The 24,214-nt window shown below is 50.9% G+C and overlaps 1 protein-coding gene across 2 annotated transcripts in view; it reads right to left on the reverse strand.

Moving 5' to 3' along the window:
* The window catches only part of HDLBP (high density lipoprotein binding protein), a 36,288-nt gene extending 17,706 nt beyond the window's left edge, over positions 1–18,582 (reverse strand). The window contains exons 1-11 of one of the 2 annotated variants that reach the window (XM_065880261.1): positions 18,505–18,582; positions 13,529–13,593; positions 12,196–12,307; positions 10,272–10,429; positions 8,816–9,031; positions 3,771–3,977; positions 3,458–3,673; positions 2,730–2,936; positions 2,463–2,570; positions 1,542–1,646; positions 1,104–1,182 (exon numbers count right to left, since the gene is read on the reverse strand). In XM_065880261.1, coding sequence (XP_065736333.1) covers positions 1,104–1,182; positions 1,542–1,646; positions 2,463–2,570; positions 2,730–2,936; positions 3,458–3,673; positions 3,771–3,977; positions 8,816–9,031; positions 10,272–10,429; positions 12,196–12,271 — 1,372 coding nt within the window. In that variant the 5' untranslated portion in view covers positions 12,272–12,307; positions 13,529–13,593; positions 18,505–18,582. Of the gene's footprint in view, positions 1–1,103; positions 1,183–1,541; positions 1,647–2,462; positions 2,571–2,729; positions 2,937–3,457; positions 3,674–3,770; positions 3,978–8,815; positions 9,032–10,271; positions 10,430–12,195; positions 12,308–12,728; positions 12,772–13,528; positions 13,594–18,504 lie in introns of those variants that run through there. The other variant, XM_065880262.1, reaches the window with a different exon arrangement.
* Positions 18,583–24,214: the final 5,632 nt, after the last annotated feature.

Below are 24,214 nucleotides of genomic sequence, written 5' to 3' on the forward strand. Positions count from 1 at the left end.
CACACCCTGGGGAAGCCTCATCACCAGGAAATGGGGTCGGCATTTTGCCCACCACGTAGTAAAGGGGAACCAAGCTCCTTAGAGGGTCGCCAAGGAGAGATCTGAGCAAACACGGACACAGCCATGAGCCGACCCGCTCTGGGGCTGCTGTTCCAGGGCGGAACCACACGGGACAAGAGCCAAGGACACAGAAGCTGGGCGGCAGATTTTAGATGAAAGAAGACGAAGGTGAGGAACTGAACCAGAAGAAAATGGAACAGACACAATTCTCTGAACAATGCAAAGTGGCTCTGCACTTCCCAGGGAGCAGAAACCAGAAATTAACATCAGAACTGCACTTCCTTACATTTTCTGTTCGAGAAAGCACTGCAGTCAAACAAAACAAAAAACAAAATCAAATTTATGGTATGTGCAAATTTATGGTGTGTGCAAATTTACGGCTCAAGCAGCACTGACTGGTGTCACTCCGTGAGCGTTTGCCCGTTGTTTAAAAAGCTCCAGAACTCACAACTGACACCAACTAAAGCAGCAGCAACTAACTAGCTTACATTTACTCTGAACAAAGAATGGACTGCACAGGGCAAAACCCAACAGGGCAGGCACACGGAGGCGTCCTACCTACACTGGCGGGGGGTGCCCGCTACCTCACCTCCACCAAAGGTCACACCAGGGGACAGAGCTATTCTCAGGACTGGTGAGCACCGTGATGCCGAGAACGGCACTGAAGTTAAACTGAGCAAAGCAGTGGATTTCAAAACACATCCGACATCCGCGGATTCAAGCAGAGCGCTCACTCGGCACGTTCCAACTTGAGCCGATTCAGTCCGTGGCTGAGCCTGGGCTGGCCAGCCCAGCAGGGGCGTGGTCAGGGGCGCACGTGAGGATGGCGGATGGCAGACCCCACCCCAGCAGGTCTGGCTGAACTGTGAGGACACGGCCCTCTGCATGCCTTCTCGACCAGGCTCATCACGTTCACCTCTAGGCCCATCAGCTCCAGGCCAACCTCGGCCCTGGGGGAGGCCTCAGCTAGGAGTCTAGGCCGCCCCCCGCTGGCGCTCTGCTGAGGACGCCCCGCCTGCCCTCCGCGTGCCGCCCCCACTCACTGTTGGCCCCGCTCTTCCCGATGAGGTGTCTGTGGAACTTGTGGTCGATGTTGATCTCCACGTAGTCCATCCGGTTAATCTGCGGGAGAAGCACAGAGCAGGACACTGGAGACCAGAGTCCAGGACCTGGGCCCAGATCCGCAGACACACAGCCAGAACCAAGGCCCGGGAGCTGGCAGCGGCCGCCCTCTCTTCCCACTCAGCTTCAGGGTCTGCGGCAGGATCGTCCTGCAGGCACCCTCGCAAGATCCTCCTCCACAGTAAGGTTTAGTCTACCCACGGCTCTCCCGGACTTCGGCCAGATTCCAGCTGTTTCAGAACTCGCCACTTGACGACTGGGCCCCCCTCCCGTGCCTCCAGGGCCCCCACATGAGGTCTGACTGGCAAGTGACAGGATTACGCCCTATGCCCACTTGGCCAGCACCCGGGGCACCTTACCAAGTCCTTGACCATGGCTTCGATCTGTTCCTGGGCCACGTTTACATCCTCTGTGGGGCCTTCCAGGGTGATCCTGTCCTCGCCCTCTGTGAACTCGATGTGGACCTACCGCACCAAAACAAGAGTCAGCCCACCGGGATGGCACGGCCACAGCAACCTCCTATGCGAGCCTGGGCTGCTCTCCCGGGGCAGCAGCCGATCCACAGACACCAGGAAAAATTGGAAAGGAGGTCTGGGGATGACCATCGTTTTGGTACTAAACACTGTGTGGGAACCGCAAAGGCCTCCCCACTGTGCGCCACCAAAACCACTGGCATGAAGCACGTCAACACCTCACTGCTCACGCCCCCCCGGTGTGCGAGGGGGGGTGAGACAGACGACAACGGGGGTGAAATAACGCACGGGGAGGGCAACCCGGGAGGCCGGCGCCACGGAGCCAGCCCCACTGTGGGAACCAGGACTCTGAACAGAACAGGAACGAAATACGACGCACGCGTTCTCTGCCAAGGTTACTGGACCTACTGCCGCCTGAAGGACAGAGACGCGGAGGGCAGAAAGGCCCACAAACTCCACCTCCACACGAACCGTATACAAGTTCTGCTCCACGAAATTCTCAGATGTAACTACTCACAGGTTACGACACCGTAACAACTAAATGAGGTATTTCTTGAGATATTCAATAAACTTAGCAATACGCTCTTCCCCTGGTTAAAAAGACCCAAAGACGTGACACAGGTATTTGAAAAAACGTATTCTGCTCACCCCTGGCTAACCATGGAGCAGCTGACTGTCACCCACAACAACTGATCTTTAAAACGGGTGCCCCGGTCTTCAAAGGCACCCCCACCCCCACAGGACAAAAGTAACGGCAGCAATGGGATGACGAAGATCAACTCAACACGGCAGACAACGATTCCTTACCTTTGGCATCTGCTGAGTGATTTTGGCCAGGTTCTGCCCTTTCTTGCCAATGATGAAACGGTGAAGCCAGGAAGGAGCAGAGACGGAGGAGACCGTAAAACTGTTGGCCTAGGAAAACCAGGAAACAAACCCGTGGGTCTGCAGAGTCCAGGTTTCGTGAACACCAAGCCAGGTGGCTCACCAGGGCTCAGAGACAGGTGAGTGCTGCCCTCCCCTGACACGGTCCCAGGAAACGCTCATCGGAGTCTCCCCACAGCAAGCAGTTACCTTGGCATAGACTTCAGTCAACGCCTGCCCCAGCTTTTCAGGCTCGCCTCGGAGGATCACAGTCTCTGAGGTGCTGTCTGAAGGAGGGATCTCCACAGAGACTCCAGTTCTTTCCAGGATCTCCTGCAGGGAATTGCCCTTGGGCCCGATGACATACTTGTGCTGGGATTTCCTCACCTCCACCGCAATGGTCGTGGTCCTCTTTTTCTAAGTAAGAGCGCCGTGAGGGTGTCAAGAGGGAAGGGCCGGGAGCAGGACACAGAGCCCCGACTACAGCAAGTGAGCCCCGAATAGTGAAGACGATGACCAGCCACTCCCCAGAAACTCCACTAATCAAGGACTGGGCTTTCTCCTCAAAAGAATTACTGCAGAATTTAAGTCAAGCCCAGAGTAATCATTGCAACTAGCTAGGAAGAAACAAAAACACCCCGTCCTCTCCCCAAATAAAGGAACCAGCGTCAGACGTCAAAGCCCACCGACTCGGGCTAACAGCTCACCCAAAGGCCTGATCAGCTCTGAGCAGCACGCGCCCAGGGGCACACAGGGCAGGGGGAGCTCGGGTGGGAATCTGTGGGGACAGCTGCCCAGCAGAGCCTGGCCCACTGCCTCACAGCTACGGGGAGGCGCGGGCGCCCCCTTCTAACTGTGGCGACTGGAGCTGTCCAGGCCTCGAAGGCTACAGGGCAGGGCTGGGCTGCTCTCACTGGGCTCCCACTCCTGACTGCTACCTTCTCCTCGTAAACCTTCCTGACGCGAGCCACAGCCTGAGCCAGTTGCTCCTTCTCCCCCGTGAAGACAATCTCGGTCCGGTTGACGCTGGGCGGGGGTATGTTGATGCGTGTCCCGGTCTCCTGCATGATCTCGCTGACCAGCCGGTTGTACGGCCCCGCGATGAAGGGGTGGAACGCCTTCTCTACTTCCAGCCTCTCCACAGCACGTTTGTCCTGAGAGGGAAGGACAGAAACCATGAAGGCACAGATCTGGGCCTCCCGGCGGTTGGGGCAAGGCCACCACACACACCAGGCCCGTGGCTGGCCACACCTGCTCGGCGGAGATGAGCAGGACCTCGTGGCGAGCTTTCTCGATGCCCTCTTTGGTGCCGGTGATCCTGATCTGATTGCTGGCGTCATCTGGGCGTGGGATCTGGATTTTGGTTGCAGTTTTTAGCTCCAAGTCTTGCAGTTTCTCTCCATTTTTGCCAATAACAAAGCGATGGTGTTCTTTGGGAATGGCAACAGTTGCTGAGGCCTGCGGCAGGAAAAGAACCAAAAAAACAAAAACATTTGCAGGTTCCGCAAAAGCACGTTTTCCCATGACATTCTCCCTGGTTGGAACGCCACCTCCGCCTACTCTCACCTTGCCAGCCCCAACCCGTCCTTCAGAACGGTCTCGGGTTAAACATGGCCTGCGTGGGGAAGCAGGACCAAGCCCCAGGCTTGAATGAGTTCAAACGTGACACAGACCCATGGTCCTGCGTCACCCCTTCAGCCATCACGATTATTCCTTCAGTGTCTTCTCAGCCCAGCTCTAAGCCATCACGAGGACAGGAATACTCAAGAATGGTACGTGCTTGCTTCCTAGCTCAGTGACTCCTCACACCACGCTAGGACACAGCAGGAACGCAGGCACAGACTGACTAACCAGATGAATTGTTGTCTTTGCAGCACTATATGCTCTTGTCTTCAGACATAAGCCCTATATGTAGGAATAAACTCTTCTTGCTATCTCTTTTACAACCAGTTAAAATAGACAACCCATTTGAGGAAAGAAAATGACAATAATCCAAATCCTCAAACTGCCAGAAATTAAGTAACTTTCTGAAGTCACAGGAAAATCTGGGAGGAAGACAGAGGTTTCCAGTCTTCCTAGATCTATAAACAGTCATCAACCAAGAGGACGTCGAAAAAAAGAAAAGGGCCAAGTGTTAAGGTTCCCACCACTAGTGCAGCAGGAAGTCACAGACCAGCCAGCTTCCCTCCTTCCTCAAAGGACACAGCTTCACAGCCAACTTTTCAACACTCACAACAGAAATGTTAAATTGTATCACGGAGGCAATGAAAAAGGTCCTCACTTCCCAACTAGCACAGAAAGTAAGACCAGTGGCTTACAAATTATGAGCAAATGAGGTTTATTCTAAAAATGGTTCAATATTAGGAAATCCATTTCTATAAATCATCATATTGTTAGATCTAAGGAGAAAAATCAAATGATCATCTCTATAAAATCAAAATCCTTTCATGATAAAAATTTGCAAGAAAATAGAAATCAGTGGATGTATATTTTTTTAACATGACCAAATATACATGCACCCTCAGCCCTAGAGCTGTATTTGGCAGGAAAGCTTTGCTCATTAAGGCCGTGCACTGTCCACAGCCACTGCCAACCTCCACCTGAGTATTTCCCACGAAGGAGACACGAGAAAGCAGAGCCGACACGAGGCTGGAGAGGAAGAAGCACATGACTGCACACAGGGGAACCCTGGGGAAAACCATACTTTACCCAACTCTTACTGTCCGTAAGAGGAAGAAAAAATTAGGATCCGGACTCAGCAGCTTTAACTCATACTGACAACACATGGTTAGAAGATGCGAAAGGCGGACCACTCATCTCAGCAGCTGGACCCAAAACACAGCAGGTGGAACGTGCGTCCCACAAGGCAGAGCACAGCTCTCGGTGATCTAACACCGCTCGGAGCAAAAAGCTGATGATCAAGCTTGAAGGGTAGAACAAAAGGGAATAGAATGGACAGGAAATCCTGAAAGAGAACAGTACAGGAGTGGTGGCAGTAACTGGACTAGATATTAAAATATAAAACCATTACCAATAAAACAGAGAACATGAGCACACGGAGAGACAGACCAACTCAAAATCTAGGAACAGACCCAAGTTAGCACGAAAATTTAGGACGTGATAAGAACTGCCACTCAAATCACTGCGGGGAAACTCTTTTAAAATTGGTGTCGATGACTTGATAGCTATATGGGGAAGGATGTTTCTGGGTCTGTCTGTGGCACCATTCACACTAAATTCCAAACAGATCAGGACTTGAAATATAAGAACACCTTTACAAGCACCAGAGAAAATAAGAATAAACTTTCCTACAACCCAAAGTAAAAAGAAACTTTCCTAACAACAACTCAAAAAAAGAAAAGATTAACGAATTTTGACTACATAAGAATGAAACTTTCACACAGCAAAACATACCAAGATCAGAACCCAGGTGGCAAACTGGGAACTGTATCTGTAACATGTTACTGATGCAGGGTTTGAAGAGCCCCACTGTGTCGAGCAGGACGGAAACCTTTACCTGGACAGCAAAGGGCAGGAGACCAGTGCACAGGGGAAACGCAGATTAAAAGTATACGCAACTATCTTTCAGAGTCCAGAAAGTCCCAGTATCTGACGGCCCTGGCAAGGCTCTGAGAAAGCCAATGGGAGGACAAATGCACAGCACCTCAGGGGAGGGATGTGGCTGTGATGGCAAAATTACAGATGCAGATACCCTCTGACCCAGCCATCTCACTTCTAGGAAATCTCTCCCGAGATAACTGTGTAAAACAGGAAATAGCAGGTGCACAAGGTGTTTAACTGTGACATGATTTGTTAAGAGCAAAAGTCTGGAAGCCACCCACGGGCCCGTCAAGAGGAATGCTCGAAATCACAGCACACCCACAGAGCACTGTGCAGCTGTGTAAAGAAACGAGGAAAGCCACTGCCTGCCCTGATGCAGACTGCTCCAGGACGCGGCCCTGATGCAGACTGCTCCAGGACGCGGCCCTGATGCAGACTGCTCCAGGATGCGGCGCAGGAAGAAACAAGGTGCAGAGCACAGTTCACAGCAAGTGAACCTTTTGCTTCTATTCTCAAACCAAACAATGGAAGAATACCCCAAAGATCAAGAATGGTCACCCAGCAGGGGAGAAAGGGGCCAAGAGGACCTCATAGGGCTCTGACTTTGCAATCATGGAATATTTAAGTACTTTTTAAAAACTGAAAATAAACTAAAAACAAACGAACCTAACTATATATCAAGATGATAGCATAACCTCAATAGAGAGAGACTTACTTCAAGGATTTTAAAACCCCCACGATCTTTCACCTTAATTAGAAGCATGTGTTTGAACTCATGCAACTTCCCACCATAAACATCCAGAACTCTTGGACCAACAACTGATTTCAGGTCTGTGGAAGGAGATGGCTAAGGTCAGTCTGTGTTACAAATAAGGAAGTGGTTCAAGATGAACAGTTATGTCAGAAGGTGCAGGGTGCCTCCCTGAAGGAGCTCCCGTGGGCCAGAGATAAGGCAATTTCTGCATAAAGAACTAGTCAACACACCAGAAGTTCACGATGACACTGGGAAGACCCATGGACCCAAGATGCCAGAGTGCCAATGTGGTCTAAAAACTAAGGGGAAAAGGATCAATTTTTTTTAAAAAATAAATTTATTTATTTAATAAATTTATTTTTGGCTGCACTGGGTCTTCGTTGCTGTGTGCAGGCTTTCTCTAGTTGCAGCGAGGGGGGCTACTCTTCATTGCTGTGCGTGGGCTTCTCACTGTGGTGGCTTCTCTTGTTGCAGAACATGGGCTCTAGGCGTGTGGGCTTCAGTAGCTGTGGCACGTGGACTCAGGAGTTGTGGTTCCGGGGCTCTAGAGCACAGGCTCAGTAGCTGTGGCGCACTGGCTTAGTTGCTCCGTGACATGCGGGATCTTCCCAGACCAGGGCTCGAACCCACATCCCCTGCACTGGCAGGCGGATTCTTAACCACCGTGCCACAAGGGAAGCCCAGGATCAATGATTTATCCTGCACGTCCCACCCGGAAGTTCTTCATCAGAATACCAACTAATTCAGGAGGAGGGAGAGACTAGAAAGCCATCACTTGCAACCCCAAATGAACTCAGGCAGCGACCAGCAGTGGTTGATAGAACTATTAAGCAAAAGATTGGTCAGGAACTTTACCATGGATGGATTTGCTGAAGACACCTGAGTCTACGGATCAATCCTGGAATCAACACCAAGGACAGAAGCACTACCCACACGTTTTCTTGCCAAACATACAAGCTGAACATGAAAGCAATCGAGAGCCCCTAGATCTACCCTCCAATTTACAGGAGTAACGATGGACAGTGGAACGAGCCAAACACCTGCTTGTCCCTTGAGAACAAGTCAACAGCATTAAGGAAAGGAGAGGAAGGCGCTGCTGAGGAATGAACGAGCGGGAGTGGGCAAGTCTCATCCGGACACAGGAAAAATCCAACAGGAAGGACGCCTTTGAGATGATGAGGGAAGACCATACACAAACTGGGTTAATGTGGGTATATTAAGAAGTTAACTTTATTAACTTTAATAAGTGAGTTAACAGGATGTGGTTATATTTATGGGAGCCCACCGGGCTGTGCTCCCCTCCCCACTAAGCCCCCTGGGGCCCCTCTTGCATCAGTTCCCCATCTTTGAACCACCACATCTAGAGCCAGCTCTCCCAAAAGCTCAGAGACTTAGCAACAGGTGGGAAGAACCCTCATTCCCACCTAAACCCATCTAAAGACCTACCATACTACATTTTAATATGATCCTCTGCATTTATCTCGGTCTTTAAGTGATGCCACTTAGGGAGAAATGCATCACTGATTCACTCATTTATTACAATGGTTCCCAAATAAATTCCAAGTAACTGGTATCAGACTGCTAAGAACTATGGAATTCGTGATCTCCCAAGCCCGGGGCCTGGAAGTGTGTATTTAACAAGGCACGTACTCACTGACCCTCAGAGCCTGAGGTGGGAACTGCTGACCTACACATGCATGTCCTCACTCCACCAACTGGGCAAGCTCAGATGCGTGTCTGAAGCTCTGGGACGCCCCTCTAACTTTCAGTTCATTCACCGCAAGAGGAGAAATGGGAGGTGCCCTAGTTCTATCACTGAGTTAGTGGTTTCACACTAAAAGTGCTAGGAGGAGGCTCTGAATATTGCTGGCCTGCCCGCAAACTCTATGGCCCTGCCCACTGGTGGCAAGAGTCAGGTCTGAGCCGTGTCCGCAGTGCCTCGAGTGCCCCTTCTGGGGAGGACCGGCCGGGGAACACCCACCTGAGTCTGCAGTCTAGCAACAATGTCCTTCCGGGCTTTCATGACAGCATCCAGCTTCCCTGAAACCATGATGGACAGGCCCTGGTCTTTGGCAAGAGACAGCTCCAGGTGCGCGCCAGTCCTCTGCATGATCTCAAGGCAGATTTTTGCTTGTTCACCTTCTCCAAACTGGTTCATGTCCTTGTATTTCCTCTCCTCCAGGGGTACGTGGAACACCTGCTCAGAAAAGGTCAAAAAGGTAAGGTTAAGAGACCAAGAAGAGAAGACAGGAGTGTCCAGAAACCGAACGCACAGAGTAAAGAACGTGAGTTTGTTCATTCACTAAGTATCACCCCTGCCTACTGCTCTAAGGCCCCAGAGGGCAGTTAAGAGACAAGCAGAAAGCGCCTAAGGGCAGGAGACTGTGAGGAAGTCCTAGTGAAGAAGACACCCCCTGTCCCCCCCCAACCAAGTACAAATGAAGGCAAGGGGCATCACATAACAGTAATGAGCAAGGTCAGTGAAGGAAACAAACTGGGAGGGGAGAAGGACCTGGCTGGCTATGCTGGGAGGGGCCCGAGCAGAGGAGCGGGAAGGGAGGAGAGCTTCATAAAGGGGGCGGGGAGCATCTAGCACAGTGGGGGTTCACGAGGTAGGAGGGGAAGTGCTGGTCCCTCAGCCCACCCTGTGGGTGAGATGAGAAGACAACGGAGAGTGTGAAGGAGGACACATTCTGACTGAGGATGCGGGCTGAGCAGAGGCAAGGGTGGAAGCAGGGAACCAACAGGACTGTGGTTCAGGGCCTGAGCCACTATGTAGAACTTGGTGCATTTACAACATCAGGAGGCTGGAGGAACCAGACTACAGCCGGCGATGAGTCCTGGGCTTAGGGGGACTTCTCAGTGCGTGGGTGGTAGTCGACAACCGTGACCCAACATCGACACACAGAGAGAGCACTGAGCCTGCCAACACCCCAGCTCCAGGGAGCAGAGACAGGCTAGTGGAGTCCCAAAAAGTCAAGAGGAGAAAACTGATTCAAGACAGCGGGACAGCTGCTGACGCTGGTGACACGGAAGCCAAGGGCAGTTCCAGCAGCTGGAGCACAGACTGGACTGCAGTGGACTGAAAACATATGGGACCATCCATTCTGGGTGCTGGGGTGCAGGGCAACTGTACTTCCCTAGAGCTCTGGGGGGTGGGGAGACCGACTTAATCCAAAGGCCTCCTCTCATGTCCAAAGCACTCTCACATCTGCACGTTCAAAAACCCTCCCGGGAATTCCCTGGGAGTCCAGTGGTTAGGGTCCCACGCCTTCACCACCGAAGCCCCGGGTTTGATCCCCGGTCAGGCAACTAGGATCCAGAAAGCAACGCGGCACAGCCGAAAGAAAACAAAAACAAAAACAAAAACCGAAACCTCCCATCAGACACCACTGCTTCCTACTTGGAGGGGCAGGTGAAAAAAGAATGGACTCTACCTGAGTGATGACGGAAGCCTTGATGGGCCGGATCTTGTTATTCCAGACGCCAGCAGGTTCCTGGGCATTTTCCAAGCAAGCTGCTTTCTCAGGGAGTGGGGGGAAGGCATCCTTGTAGGTTGGAGGGTCACTCTCCTCCTCTGAATTTAAAGTGGCAACTGGACCGGCCAACACAGATTAAGAGGAAGCACACCACTTTCAGTGTTAGATGGAAAAACCACGAGGAGGGTTTTAACGTCAAAAAGAGAGAGCACTGACTGCTGACAGTTGACACTGACAACCCCCACCTCTTCCCTCGGTCACAGGCAAGGGCCCCCGCCGCTCCGCAGGCCCAGCGCCCTCAAGTTCAGCCTGTCAACTGGAAGGGCCAGACTCTGATCCGGATGGCGCCCCTGCCCTGCGCACAGCCTCCCCTGTGAGCCTCAGCTCAGAAGCCAGATGCCCCACTGCTCCCCTAATGGGGTGAGCCCCTTGATGGAAGGCCTTGACACAGACTTTTCGGCCCTGAAGAGTCTCCCAATCCTGTATTCAAAAACGATCACGACCACAACAATGCCTGGCACATAGCCAGCTCTTAAATTTGCAGGACAAAATGCTGCTGCTGCCCAGCACTGCCAGCGAGAACCCCCCCCCCCCCCCCCCGCCCCGAGGTAAACTGCAGCTGATTTCCCACTGTAATGTACCATGTTGAAAGCATCGCGGGACCTGCCATCTCTGCCCCCCACAGCCCCAATGCAGGGAGCACAGGAGGAAATCAGGTCCCGGTGACTCCCTGCTCCACCCTCCACAGTGCCCCGACCGTTCACCACAGCTCCATGGAAGCAGGAGCGTGACTGTTTGGGTCACCCTAGGGTCCGGGGCTGAACACAGTATTCGGCAATGGCAGGGCCCAATAAAAACTACTGTGAACAGAGGTGCACACAGAGCAGAGGGATGACCTTTGGAATCGGACAGGCACATGTCCGACTCCAGGGTCACGACTCTAGCCGTGCTATCCTGGATGCCAAGACAGACTCCGTGTGACGAGCTGTTCCAGTCTGCCAGTGCCCGCTCTCCTCCCCTAAACACGGGGGCGCAGACCCCACAGGGCTGTTGGGTCGTGTGGAAGCCCCAGGCAGCAGGCACTGAGAACCCAAGCGAACGACAGTGTCTAGGTCTCCACTGCCGAGAGACAAGCCACTGAAACGTGGCGAGTGTGACGGATGAAACGCACTTGTAACTTTAATTAATTTAAACTTAAGAACTGATATTCAATTTAGTTATCGGAAAACTTTAAAGAATGTTTGGAACGACAAAGGGTAGAACAAGCTACTCTTTCAGCTACAAATTTTATAAAATCTAACTACAGATGAAGGGCTTTGGATGGAAACTGCATTCAAGTCAAGTTGTCCTGCAGTCATACACACACATCAGACTCTGAAGGGAAAGACAAGACTGTGAAGTATGAGCTAGAGACGCCGGAGCGACCGTCCTGCAGATGCCGCAGCTCGTGTACTGTCCCTCCTGGGCAGCACTGGTCCCCACTGGGGCTGGCTGCCTGGGCCAGTGCAGCGCCCGAGTCCCACCTTCATCCTCACAGCCGACAGAGCTCTGGGATGCTTCCCATCCCAGAGTGCAGTTCAACACAACTGGGCAATAGCGATTTTGGAGAAGAATCCCAATAACCACAAAGGCCAAAGTCATTGGCTTTCCAGAAAGTTGTCCACGTTTTAAATCGCACTGTAGGCGATCCACCCACCACTCCCGGCCAATTTCACCCCTCACACGAGGGTAGTGCAAAACGGAGCACACAACACTGGTGGGTCCTGGCCCACCCCACAAGCACAGGGCTGAAAGGCACCTCTGCAGAGGCCACAGGCTCTCATGAGGCTCGGAAAGAGCCGTGTCTTGCGGTCAACAAGAACAGTGGGGAAGGGGCCGTCACCTTTGACTTGTTGCGGAACCAGTCCACTTCGGTGTTCAGCAAAGCTCTCTTGGGTCAGAACGGCGACGGAGCTCATGGTTGGTCCCGGGGTCCACACGATCCGGGTGAGCCACTGAAGCAGGGGGGTGAGTCAGAGAGGCAAGTCCGGCACAGACAGCTCGCAGCTACCTGATCCGTTCAGCTGAGAGTTTAAGCCAAGGGTTCACTCTGCTTCACCAGCAAGCAACACCTTATCTTCCTCACTTACAACTGCTGACATAAGGTGATTCCCCAACTCTCACCAAGTGATGAAAAGGAGAAACTCAAGGGGGGGGGCACCCTGGAAAACCTCCCCCCCGTTGCCCGTAACAGAGCAGATGTAGGCTCCAGCTGAGAGGTTCAGGACCAGGACGCCCAGGGGCCACCCCTCTCTCCACCCACAGAGCCCCAGTGGAACCCAACACATGTCTGACCCAGCCCCAGACACACATCAACATCTGGATGGTTCTACTAACAACTATCTCAGTTACTTGGTTAATCTGTTATCCTCATGCCTCCTAATGCTTATAAAATGTATCGTTTGACAGTAGCTGCAAAGAGCCACTGAAGAGCAGCCTCCCTTGCTCTGTGGCGACAGTGTAACAGCAAGAGGTAGGAGGGGTAGCAGTTTAAGTGCCTCTGACATGCGGTGACTGGCTCCCACGTCCGGTCACCCACGTGTGGGAGGGGACTTGCAGCAGGTGGGACCTGGCCCCAGGGCACACAGTTCCTCAGTTCAGGGTAGGAACCCCGCAGTCTGCCTCCGGACCCCACTCCTGAGTGGCCGCAGTGCTCAGCGAGACTCTGGCTCTCAAAGCCACAGCTCCCTTATTTGGAAAAAGGGCTCACTCAGCACAGGCTGCCTCTCTGCAACTCCAGGTGAGCCCCATGCTACTGCAAAGAGGAAGAACCCACTCTCTTCACACAATTCTGTACCAAGTGTCTTCTTGTACCACCGTGGCAAAAAAGCATAAGAGGGTCAAGTAATTTAGTAAGAGTGAGTTTCTTCACCATTTTTACAACACAGTAAGACCCCTCCCCAAGTTCAAGAAAATTAAACTCTGTATTTCTAAAGAAAAGCAAGATACAAATTCAGATACCCCGAGCAAACGTAATTCACATTTAAGGAAAAAAGATGAAAAATAGATGGAAACCAGATGACACATCTACCTGAAGTATACACACTGCTCCGTGCTGGGAGGTTAGCTACAGTGATTCTCTCTGAAGAACCATTAGAAACTTAAGGATAAAACATAATGAAAGAAGGCACGCACACAGCCCAGGGCCAGGAAGCCTTGAGACAAGACACACTTACCAGCGAAACGGTCAGTAGCCAGAAGGTCCGTCCTGAGGCCGCCTCTGTCAGCCTGCCAGCTTTTTCTGGTGTGGGACAAGGGGAGAGGGAGCAAGGAGAAAACCAGAGAAAAGTTACTTATTTGCATCCTACAACCCAGATCCGTTCACCTCTCAACCAGAAAAGGTCAAAGTATTACTTACACTTTGGCTACTAATACCAATATTAGGCAAATTGCTTGGGCGGAAAAAATGGAAGGAACCCTTTCACTAGGCCATTAGCTTCTTTTTTTTTTTTTTTTTTAAAAAAATATTTATTTATTTATTTGGTTGCACTGGGTCTTAGTTGCAGCAGGTGGGCTCCTTAGTTGTGGCTCATGGGCTCCTTAATTGCGGCAGGCAACCTCCTTAGTTGTGGCATGTGAACTCTTAGTTACCGCACGCATGTGGGATCTAGTTCCCTGGCCAGGGATCGACCCCAGCCCCCTTGCATTGGGAGCACAGAGTCTTAACCACTGCGCCACCAGGGAAGTCCCAGCTTCTTTTTTTAAAAATTAATTTATTATTTATTTTTGGTTGCACTGGGTCTCTGTTGCTGTGCGCGGGCTTCTCATCACAGTGGCTGCTCTTGTGGAGCACGGGCTCTAGGCGCATGAGCTTGGTAGTTGTGGCTCGCGGGCTCTAGAGCGCAGGCTCACTGGTTGTGGCGCACGGGCTCGGTTCCTCCACAGCATGTGGGATCTTCCCGGACCAGGGCTCGAACCCGTGTCCCCTGCATTGGCAGGCGGACTCTTAAACACTGCGCCACCAAGGAAACCCCTAGGCCATTAGCTTCAAACAAACATATTACGGTAAAACCTGAACCATCTGGAACTTCTAGAGGGCAACTTTTCCAGGGACCCAAGGGAATCCCGTAAGTGTATCCCTTTTACATGTAACCATTTTGAAGTAAAATTCTCACAAAACTGATGTTTGTTCTGCTATGTGGCGAGTAATTTTTCCTGTATTCCTCTTATTAATCTATGCTGAGCCAGAAGAAAAAAGGTCTGCAACACTGTGTCATGATCTAGAACAGACTGTGGACCTTGGGGGCTCCAGAGCTTTTTAGGGTGACTGAGGGCTACTGTCTTTAAGAGTTCCCTGTGTATTTTGTAGTTACTTTGTTCTTCTTGCTGTTAGCCTATAAAAGTTCTTCGGTCCCTTCTAATCTACTGTGGATTTAGAGACCAGGCCATAAAATAGCAGGGCTGGAAAGGACCTTCAAAGGCCAGCTTGGGAGGACCAAGGAAAAGGGGTTGGTCACCTTGCCTTGGGGGACTTCAGGACAGTGAGGCTGCCAGGCAGGTTACCAGCCACACCACGTGCGCTTGATGAGGGAGACATTATGACAGTGGTGAGGCATGGGCTAAAATGGGAGAATTCCCAACAGTAACAAGAATACTCTACCTCACTGGAGAGTAACACCCCCAAGTTCTTGCCCATAATACAAGCGTGGTTCAGGAGCTAGGAAGGAGGTTCATGGCAGTCAGGGGTGCCTCAGTGGGGTCTCAAATGTCCCAGCTGGGGACATGAACCAGTGGTATAAAAAACAAAAAAAATCTCTCAATGTAGGGGCTTGAGTCACATGGGGGAAGTAGTATGAGCCAGAGGCCAGACCCGCTCTGGGGCCCCAGTCCCACCAAACACACAAAGGCACCTGAGACCCAAGTGGAGAAGGTGGAGACAAACTGACCGAGACTACTTTATTTAAGAATTTGCCTCCAACGAATTCTAACTGCAAGTCTCAGTGACTAAGGCAAGGAAGAAAGAAACCCTTTCCATTCAACCAAACTGTCAGAGTAGCACATCCACGCATGGGTCCTGACGGGGTGGAAAAGATGAGCCCGCCTTGGGGTTCCCAGTGTCCAGGGGGCCCACACTTAGCCCGTCTAGGAACAAGATGGCGGTGCTCCAGGTCAAAGCGCCAACGGGAAGCCAGGACCCAGGCATCTGCCCCGCTCTCCTGGCAACTCCTGACTGCTGACCTGCGACCTGAACCTGAACAGCCTCCCACGCCAGGTGCCGACACCCCTTATCAAAACCCACTGACACCCACCCTCTAAGAAGCTGCATTCACCCACGTGACCACCATGACGCCCACACCATCTTCTCTGTGCTCCTAACCGACCAGTCCTCTTGCTTTCCTGGACAGGCAAGTCTTCAGTGCCCAGTGACAGCTACGAGGTAAGCCCGCGCAGTGCAGCCACTGTCCACGTCCGCTCCAGCCACAGATTTCTGACGAGAAGCCCCCACCCTGCACCTGGCGTCACGCACAAGAGGGGAAGAGGTCCTGAGGCTCCCTTCTGAGCCAGCTCCCACATGCGGCACGAGTCAGTTCCAGTGAGCCTTTCTACTGAGCCCCCGCATTCCTCACTGGCTCAAGAAAGGGGCTTCAGTACAGCCCAACCCGCAGAGCCTCTAACGCCCCCATGTGTGCACAGGCCCTCAGGCAGCTAAGGGCGGAGGGTGGACCTACAGAAAACTCCAGGCTGGTTGGACAGGACACGCTAGTCTCTAGTTTCCAGATTTCAAATGGCAGTTTGTCCCAGCTGGAATGAACGGATCACAGCGAGCCACAGGTGAACATCTAGGGTGTGATATGATCAAATTAGGGTGTTGCTCTTCTCATAAACTTCTCAAACTCCTGTCTCTAAAGAATCCATTTTAAAACCGATCTGCTGATCCCTGTGTAAGTGCAGACCTGAGACCTACCTGAGGTGCTGGGGCAGATCTTATAAAAGGCCAGCACCAGTCCTCCTCCCGTGCCCCCAGCCCTACCGTCAACCTGCCGCCAGTTCAACAAAGCAGCACCTAAAAAACCGTCCCCCAGAGCGCTATGCCCACCCCTCGGAGATCTTTCAACAACCTCACACCCGTCCGGGCGTGTGTGCTCCCTACCCCGGCTTCCCTACTGGCCATCAGTCCCAGGAGCCCTTACCCAGGCCTCCTCCCGAGGAGCAGAGACCAAACATTTGCTATCACAGCTCCTCCCTCAGTTGAATACAGCTGCTCAAATCAGGACCAAAAGGTCAGCGACGACTCCGTCCCACTCTCTGAATAAGCCGGGGAATAGGAGCCACACAGCCTTCCCTGGGGGCCCAGGCTCCACTGCTTCTCCATCACTGTGTAGCTGTCAGGACAGGTGGCTTGAGGTCGTGCCCAGATCTGCTCCTTCTTCCCCCTTCTTGCCAAAGAGAACAAGTCCATCTTTCTTACAAGACTCCTTCAGGTACGTGAAGGAGTACTTCAGGTACTCCTTCAGCCCATTCTCCAGCCCCCTTCAGTGATTCCCAAGATGCCCTAGTCCCTTCATCATTTTGGTTGCTCTCAACTACTTCCCATGCAAGAAGCATTCAGATCCACCCAATGCAAATCTCAAACTCTTCTCAACCTGGACTTTAAGTCTTGTTTCTCAGAGTATAAATACCCACAGTAAAAAAAACACATTTTAAAATACAACTATGTAAAAAAGAACTAGAACCAAAGGAAGAAGGCTAGACAGAAGCAAAGACTCTTCTCTCCTACTCGCCCCCTCCCCAGGGTGGGATGCAGCGGCCGGGGGGCACTCCCACAAGGATGGACAGTTATGCACCAGGGTGCCCAGGTGAAGTCACAGCATACGTGGCTTACATCTGAAGCTCGGTCCTAACAAATGTACAACAGATTAAATGAAGAATTTTACTTTTTTGCCTATAAACAAGGAAATATAAGTTGATTCCCTTGTAATGTTTTGCCAATCACATATTCAAAAGAGAAAGTCTTTTGCAAAGAGAACTCATGAGTAGTAGTCCAGGAAGAATTTTATCTCAGTCAACTAATGAGATCTCAGTGCTTTGTTTACCTACTAGACAGGACTGAGTATGTAGGGTATCAAAAAACCACCAGGAAACCCAGGACCTCTGTCCTCTTCTTCCAAAACTGAAATTATTTACTTTTATCCCCTCAGCAAGCTTGTAAGGAAAAAAAAAATTTCAAAGTCCTTCTCAAGACCCACAAACCAACTGAGAATACGAACATAAAATCCCGATGGCTGCGAGATCACAAAGCACAAATATAAGGCCACCCGCACAAAGTCTACACGGCTGGGAGTAGAAGGCGGGCATTTGTGCGTTTCACCAAGTTCTGGAAGTCGGCACCCATCCTGCAGGAGGAACTTTCGCAGATGCCACCTCAGCAAGGCCCTCCCACAGGCCACGCGAGCCCGCGGGCGGGGAAAGGCTTAAAGGGGCAGCAACGCGCTGGGCCTCCCCGCCTTTCATCCAAATTCGGTACTTTTCCGTAATGCATTTTTCGTCCGTGGACCCTGGGGCACATCCAAGTTGCGCTCCAGCCCCGAGGAGGGCAGCAGGGCCCGGCCGACCACGCAGGCGGCAGCAAGTGGAGGTGAGGCCCGGCCTGCCCGGGACCCGTGCCGCCGTCCCGTCCAGCCCCACCGCCGAGGATGCCCTGCGGGACAGGCCCCCGTCCCTGCCCACTCCGTTCGGCCGAGCTGGGGGGAGGGGCGCCCCTGCCGGAGCAGGAGGGGGGAGGGGGCAGGGCCCGGCCGCCAACGTCACCGACCTGGGCCCAGGTCGCCCCCCCCCCACCTCAGCGGCGGGCGCGCGGAGGGAGCGGGACCCGGACTGGGGTTTGGGGGCTGCTCGGCGGGGCGGTGGGCAGCGCAGAGCCGGCGCCGCGGTACTCGGGAAAGTTTCTCACTCCTCCCGTGCCAGCGCCGCGGCCCATGCGCAGTGGTGACACGTAGCCGCCCCCCCACCCCCGACCGGTCAGGGGGGCGCCCGCGGGGGGAGGGTGGCTGTGCTGGCTGGGGGAGTATCGGCTTGGGGGCGCTGGGGCAAAAGGCGGCCCCGGCCCCCTCCCCCCGCCCGGGGCTCCACGTCGGCAGCCCGGCGCCCCAACTTCCCCGCGCCGCCCCACGCCCGGCACCCCGGCCCGCGCCGCCCGCCCCGGCCTGCTCACCCCGCGGTGCGCCCGTCCGTCCGTCCGTCGTCCGTCCGCTCGCCGCGGAAGAAGCCGGGACCTTCGCTCGCTCGCTCCCTCTAGGCTGGCTCCCTCCAGGCCGGCGCCCGGGCCCCCGCGGCTATATAGGGCGGCGGCTCCAATCCCGCCCGGACACGTCAGACCACGGCCGCCCCGCCCGCCGGCCAACGCCGCGCCCCCGCCCGCCCGCTGCTCTTACAGCACCTAACTCCGCGGGGGCTCGGGAGCCTTTTACTGGGGGGGGTGGGGGGTGTCGGGGAGTTGGGAAATCAGTCTCCACCTTCATAAAGCGAAGGCGGGAGGGACTGCAGCTCTAGCATTGAGGTCCCCAATACCGCCTCCCCACCCAAAAAAGAAACAAGACACCTCGAGGTACAACACAAAGGAAATTAACTGCTGGCCCCAACCATCTACAACTTCCAATAGCTGGACAAGCTGGCCTAATAAACTCGCGTGGAAACATACCCCATGCCCCCAAAGTTCGGAGCACAGATTTCCACTGGCGCACTCGCCTGCGGTTCTGCACCTTGTGTCCTTGCCGTCTATAAAATATCCCTACTCTACTCCTTGGCTACCAGTTTAATTCCCTTAAAAATTGTAGACCCCTCTTTTAAGGACTCCACTCCTACAGCTGTGTCTCCAGCCTCACAGCCTAAACAAACAAGAGGAGCAGAACAGAGCCCCTGCCCTCAAGGGGCTTCCACCCTGGTGGGTGAGAGTGGCTTGCAGACAAGCCAGGTCTGCATTCCTTGTGTAATATGTGACAAGGGCCTCGGTTTCTTTTTCTTTTTTTTTTTTTATAAGGGTACAGGCCTAGTGGAGGGATTTGCACCTCTGATGAAGCAGCCCATGAGTAGAATCCTACATGACACACAGGAGTGCACCACACACTGGGGACAAGGCATGAGCCGGGGCCCTGGCAGGACTGGGAAGGCGAGGTCAGGGTAGAGAGGACCCCCAGGGCCAGGTCAGCTCGCCTGCGGCCATGATACACGTGTTGCTCAGGATGATGGGAAGCTGGGCCAGGGGGGTGGGGGGGTAGTTGAGGGGGAGAAGGCAGGACCTGGGTATTCCTTTCAGTGGAACACTGTCGAAGTATGTACACATGGAGAGGGGGGCGGGGCAGGGCCACAGCAGTTGTTCGGTCTAAAGGTGACAATGGCTTTCCATTGTGGTTGGCAATGGCAGATGCACCAAGTGGACAGATTCCAACAGTAGCACCAGAAGTTTCTTATTAACTGGACACGGGGAATGACAGAAGTCAAGAACAGCAGGGAGACTAATGAGAAAAAATTTAAAAATAAACATTAAAAAAAAAAGAACGGCAGGGAGGTTCCTGGCTGCCCTCACTGAGATGGAGAGACTGAAGGAAGCCTAGATTGGTAAGGGGAAGTGTGATGCAAAAACTCGGATATGCCGTCTGACATGCCCACTGGATGGCCAAGTGGGGATGTCAAGTAGGCAACTGCACGTACAAGGTGAAGGCTGGGGAAAAGCCCATCACAGCTGACAGAATACGACAGCACTTCATGACATCACTGGGGAAAGAAACCATGGAGCTAAGGACACTGTCATCAAAGCTGTACCTTAAGTCACCAGGATGGTACCTGGGCAAAGTGGCACCTCCTTAGACTTGGAAGAATCTCTGTAAGCATCCCTTCCTATGTTATCACTGAAGTTTGGAGGTAGTCTTTCCATGCGGATTAACCAACCAGCAACTCCGACAAGTGCGTTTTGTTATTTTTTGTTTTTGAGGGCTCAGCACTACAGAGGGGTCTGAGAAGGGAGGAAGAGGGGAGGGATTCAGAAAAAGTAGGCAGGTCCACTGTCAAGGAACTTCCAAGGAAGCTAGGAAGTCACCACAGGAGAAGCTCACAGAGTACCTGGTGCACAGGATGCCTTGAAAGAGATGGTTAAAAACATATAATTAGGGCTTCCCTGGTGACACAGTGGTTAAGAATCCGCCTGCCAATGCAGCGGACACAGGTTCGAGCCCTGGTCCGGGAAGATCCCACATGCCGCAGAGCAACTAAGCCCGTGCACCACAACTACTGAGCCCGCGCGCTGCAACTAGTGAAGCCCGCGCGCCTAGAGCCTGTGCTCCGCAACAAGAGAAGCCACCGCAATGAGAAGCCGGCGCACCACAACAAAGACCCAACACAGCCAAAAATAAATAAATTTTTAAAAAAACTGTAAAACAACATATAATTAACAAAAGATATGATAAAATCAAATGTTAAATTTGTGCTACAAACCATCTCAGGATGCTTTTGTGCTGATAGTTACAACCGGCTTTCCTTCCCAGCAAGCTTTACTACATTGAAACTAACAGTTTGCAGAGGCAAATTTTGAGATATCTGGGTCCAGCAATATTCACACAAAATAATGTGCAAACCCCTTATGGCTGCCTCAAAAGGAGAACATCAGTATGTAACATTTGGGTTTTCAGTGTTCAAGGGGACAGGGGAGAAGCTTTGGGGCTCCTCAAGGTAAAAGGTTAGAATAGAGATATCCCCCCCACACACTTAAAGCCACGATCCCCCCAAAAACTAACCCTCAACAGAAGGTAGGTTCTGGCCCACTAGCATAGACTACAGGACGTTTCCCCACTGGCCAGTGCTGGGAGATGGAAACCCCTCTCGAGCACTAGCAACCATGCACTAGTTTAATTAAGGTTCAATAAAGGTTTAGGGCTCAAATTCCTACAGCCCCATTTGTCCAAGGCCTAGCCCAAACCTAGAAATTAACAAAACAGAAAGCAACCCCACGTGGGAGGGAATGAACCTCACACCAGGCTGCAAAGGACACCCACAGATCTACCAACACTGTAGAGAAGCTTAAAGTCCAACGTTCAAAAACTAAGACTGAAAGACGATTAGACTGAAGAACTCCAGGTGACAGAACTATCAGAGGCTATTAAAAAAAATTTAAAGCGACTAGAGACATAAGACATAAAGTTTACAATTAAAAAAAATCAAGAGATGGAACAAATTAGAGAGGTTAAGAACCTCAGATACAAGGATGAGGAAGTCCAACACGTGTCTAATAGGCAGTCCACAGGAGGCAAATACAAAGAATAGAGAAGAGGGACTTCCCTGGTGGTCCAGTGGCTAAGACTCCATGCTCCCAATGTAGGGGGCCTGGGTTTGATCCCTGGTTAGGGAACTAGATCCCGCATGCATGCCACAACTAAGAGTTCACATGACGCAACTAAAAGATCCCGCGTACTGCGACAAAGACCCAGCACAGCCAAACAAATAAATAAATATTAGAAAAAAAAAGAACAGAGAATATTGGAAAAATAATGGAGAAAATTTTAGAATGTAAAGATATTACATTTCCCTCCCCTCCTAAAAAGAGACAGAACAGGTGGCCAGGTGGATAATTTGATCTGCGTTTTGGTGTAGAACAGTGAAACCTCAAAAACGACCAAGACAAGAGCAGACCTTAAGAGCAACTAGAGAGAAAAGACAGGTTACCTATAAAGGAATACAACGAGACTGAGGGCAGACCATGTCACAGCACAATGCCTACCAGAGGACAATGAAATAACACCTATAAATTACGCTGAAGAAAGTTAACTGTCAACTTAGAATTCTTTATCTTAAAAAAAAAATTTATTTATTTATTTTTGGCTGCATCGGGTCTTCGTTGATGTGCGCGGGCTTTCTTCAGTTGCGGCGAGCGGGGGCTACTCTTCGTTACAGTGCACAGACTCCTCATTGCAGTGGCTTCTCTTGTTGCAGAGCACAGCCTCTAGGCACGCGGGCTTCAGTAGTTGTGGCACGCGGGCTTAGTTGCTCCGCGGCATGTGGGATCTTCCCACACTTGGGCTGGAACACATGTCCCCTGCATTGGCAGGCGGATTCTTAACCAATGCACCACCTGGTAAGCCCTAGAATTCTTTATCTTATTTAATATACATTATTACTTATTCATTATGTTATTTTGTATTACTTTTTTTTTTTTTTGCGGTACGCGGGCCTCTCACTGTTGTGGCCTCTCCCGTTGTGGAGCACAGGCTCCAGACGCACAGGCTCAGCAGCCATGGCTCACAGGCCTAGCCGCTCCGCAGCATGTGGGATCTTCCCGGACCGGAGCACGAACCCGTGTCCCCTGCATCGGCAGGCGGACTCTCAACCACTGCGCCACTAGGGAAGCCCTGTATTATTAATTATTAAATAAAAGAGAAAAAAAGAAAATAGGAAGCAAGAGAAGTAAAAGAGAAGCAATTAAAAAGGCAAAGCACAAAATACAATGGAAGAAATGAATCCAAATGTGGCAATAATCTAATGTTAATACACTAACTAGCCAGTTACAAAATCCAGCTATAAGCTATTTAAGAATCCCAGACCATGAGGACATAGACATTGAAAGTAAAGGGATAGAAAAAGTACTCCAGACAACTACCAACCAAATTAAAGCTGGGCTATCTATATTATTTTCCGATAAAATAGACTGCAGGGTAAGAAGCATTACTAAGAACAAAGAAGGTCAAGAATAAAAAATTCAATCAACTCTGATCATGTATGTACAGTACCTAATAATGTAGCTACAAAATGTATAAATAAAAACTGAAGGTTACTAGAAATTGATATAGCCAAGATTACAGGGCAAGACTGACTCAACTCTTGGTAACAGATTACGGAGATTAAAAATGCACAGAATATTAAAGCAATGCAATTAAAACCTACTTTATTGGACTTATATAATCCTTTGCCCAATGATTAGAAAGCACATTCTTTTCAAGTATACATTGAACTTTTACAAAAATTGGTCAGGAGCTAAGGCTCCCCCCCAAATTTTTTTCCAACAAACGACAAAAAATTAATAAACATTCTGTGATCATAACACAATTAATTAGAAGTCAAGTTAAAATTTTAAAAATCCTGGAAAGTTTAAAACTTGCTCCTAAATAACTCACGGGTCAAAGAAGAAATCTGAAAATATTTAGAATAAAGCAGTTATATATCCAAACTTGTAGAATGAAGCCAGAGTGTTACTTGAGACAAATCTATAATCTTAGTCATCATATTAGTGAAGAGGAAAATGTAAAAATTAGCTAGTCACCCTCTTCTAAAATTAGAAAAGCCACAGAATAAAACTAAAGAAAATAGAAATAAAGATAAGAAATCAATGAAGTAAAAGACATATACCACAGAAAATAAACTGAGCTAAATCTAAAAAGACTAGTTAGATCTCTGGCAGAAATGATCAATAAAAAAAGAGAATAGGTAAAAATAGGCAATACTAAGAATTCAAAGTGGGTCAAAAACTATAACTAAAATAGAGACTTTGAAACATCATACAAGAATTCTACTGAGAAAAGTATTATCAAAAACTTAGATGAAATAGGCAATTTCTAGAAAAGTAAGTTACCCAAACTGACTCTGTTAGAAATGGAAACCAACACTCTCCAATATTTGAAGAAACAAATATAAAAATCACAACAAAAAGGCAGGCCCAGATGGTTTTGTAAGGAAGCCCCAAGAGACTGTCTTCCCAACTCACTTAAAGCCAGGGAAATTTAATACCTCCCAGACAAGGGTAGCAGGGGAAAAGAATATGTGAATTTCATCTAGGTACTTAAAAGCAAAAGTCTAAAATAATCTAGCAAACTGATCCAGAGATGTAAGAACAAATACATAATACATAACGATAAAATCAAGTTTAATCCAGTTATGCAAGG

The sequence above is a fragment of the Phocoena phocoena genome, chromosome 7, assembly GCF_963924675.1.
Source record: "Phocoena phocoena chromosome 7, mPhoPho1.1, whole genome shotgun sequence".
In the NCBI taxonomy this organism is placed as follows: domain Eukaryota; kingdom Metazoa; phylum Chordata; class Mammalia; order Artiodactyla; family Phocoenidae; genus Phocoena; species Phocoena phocoena.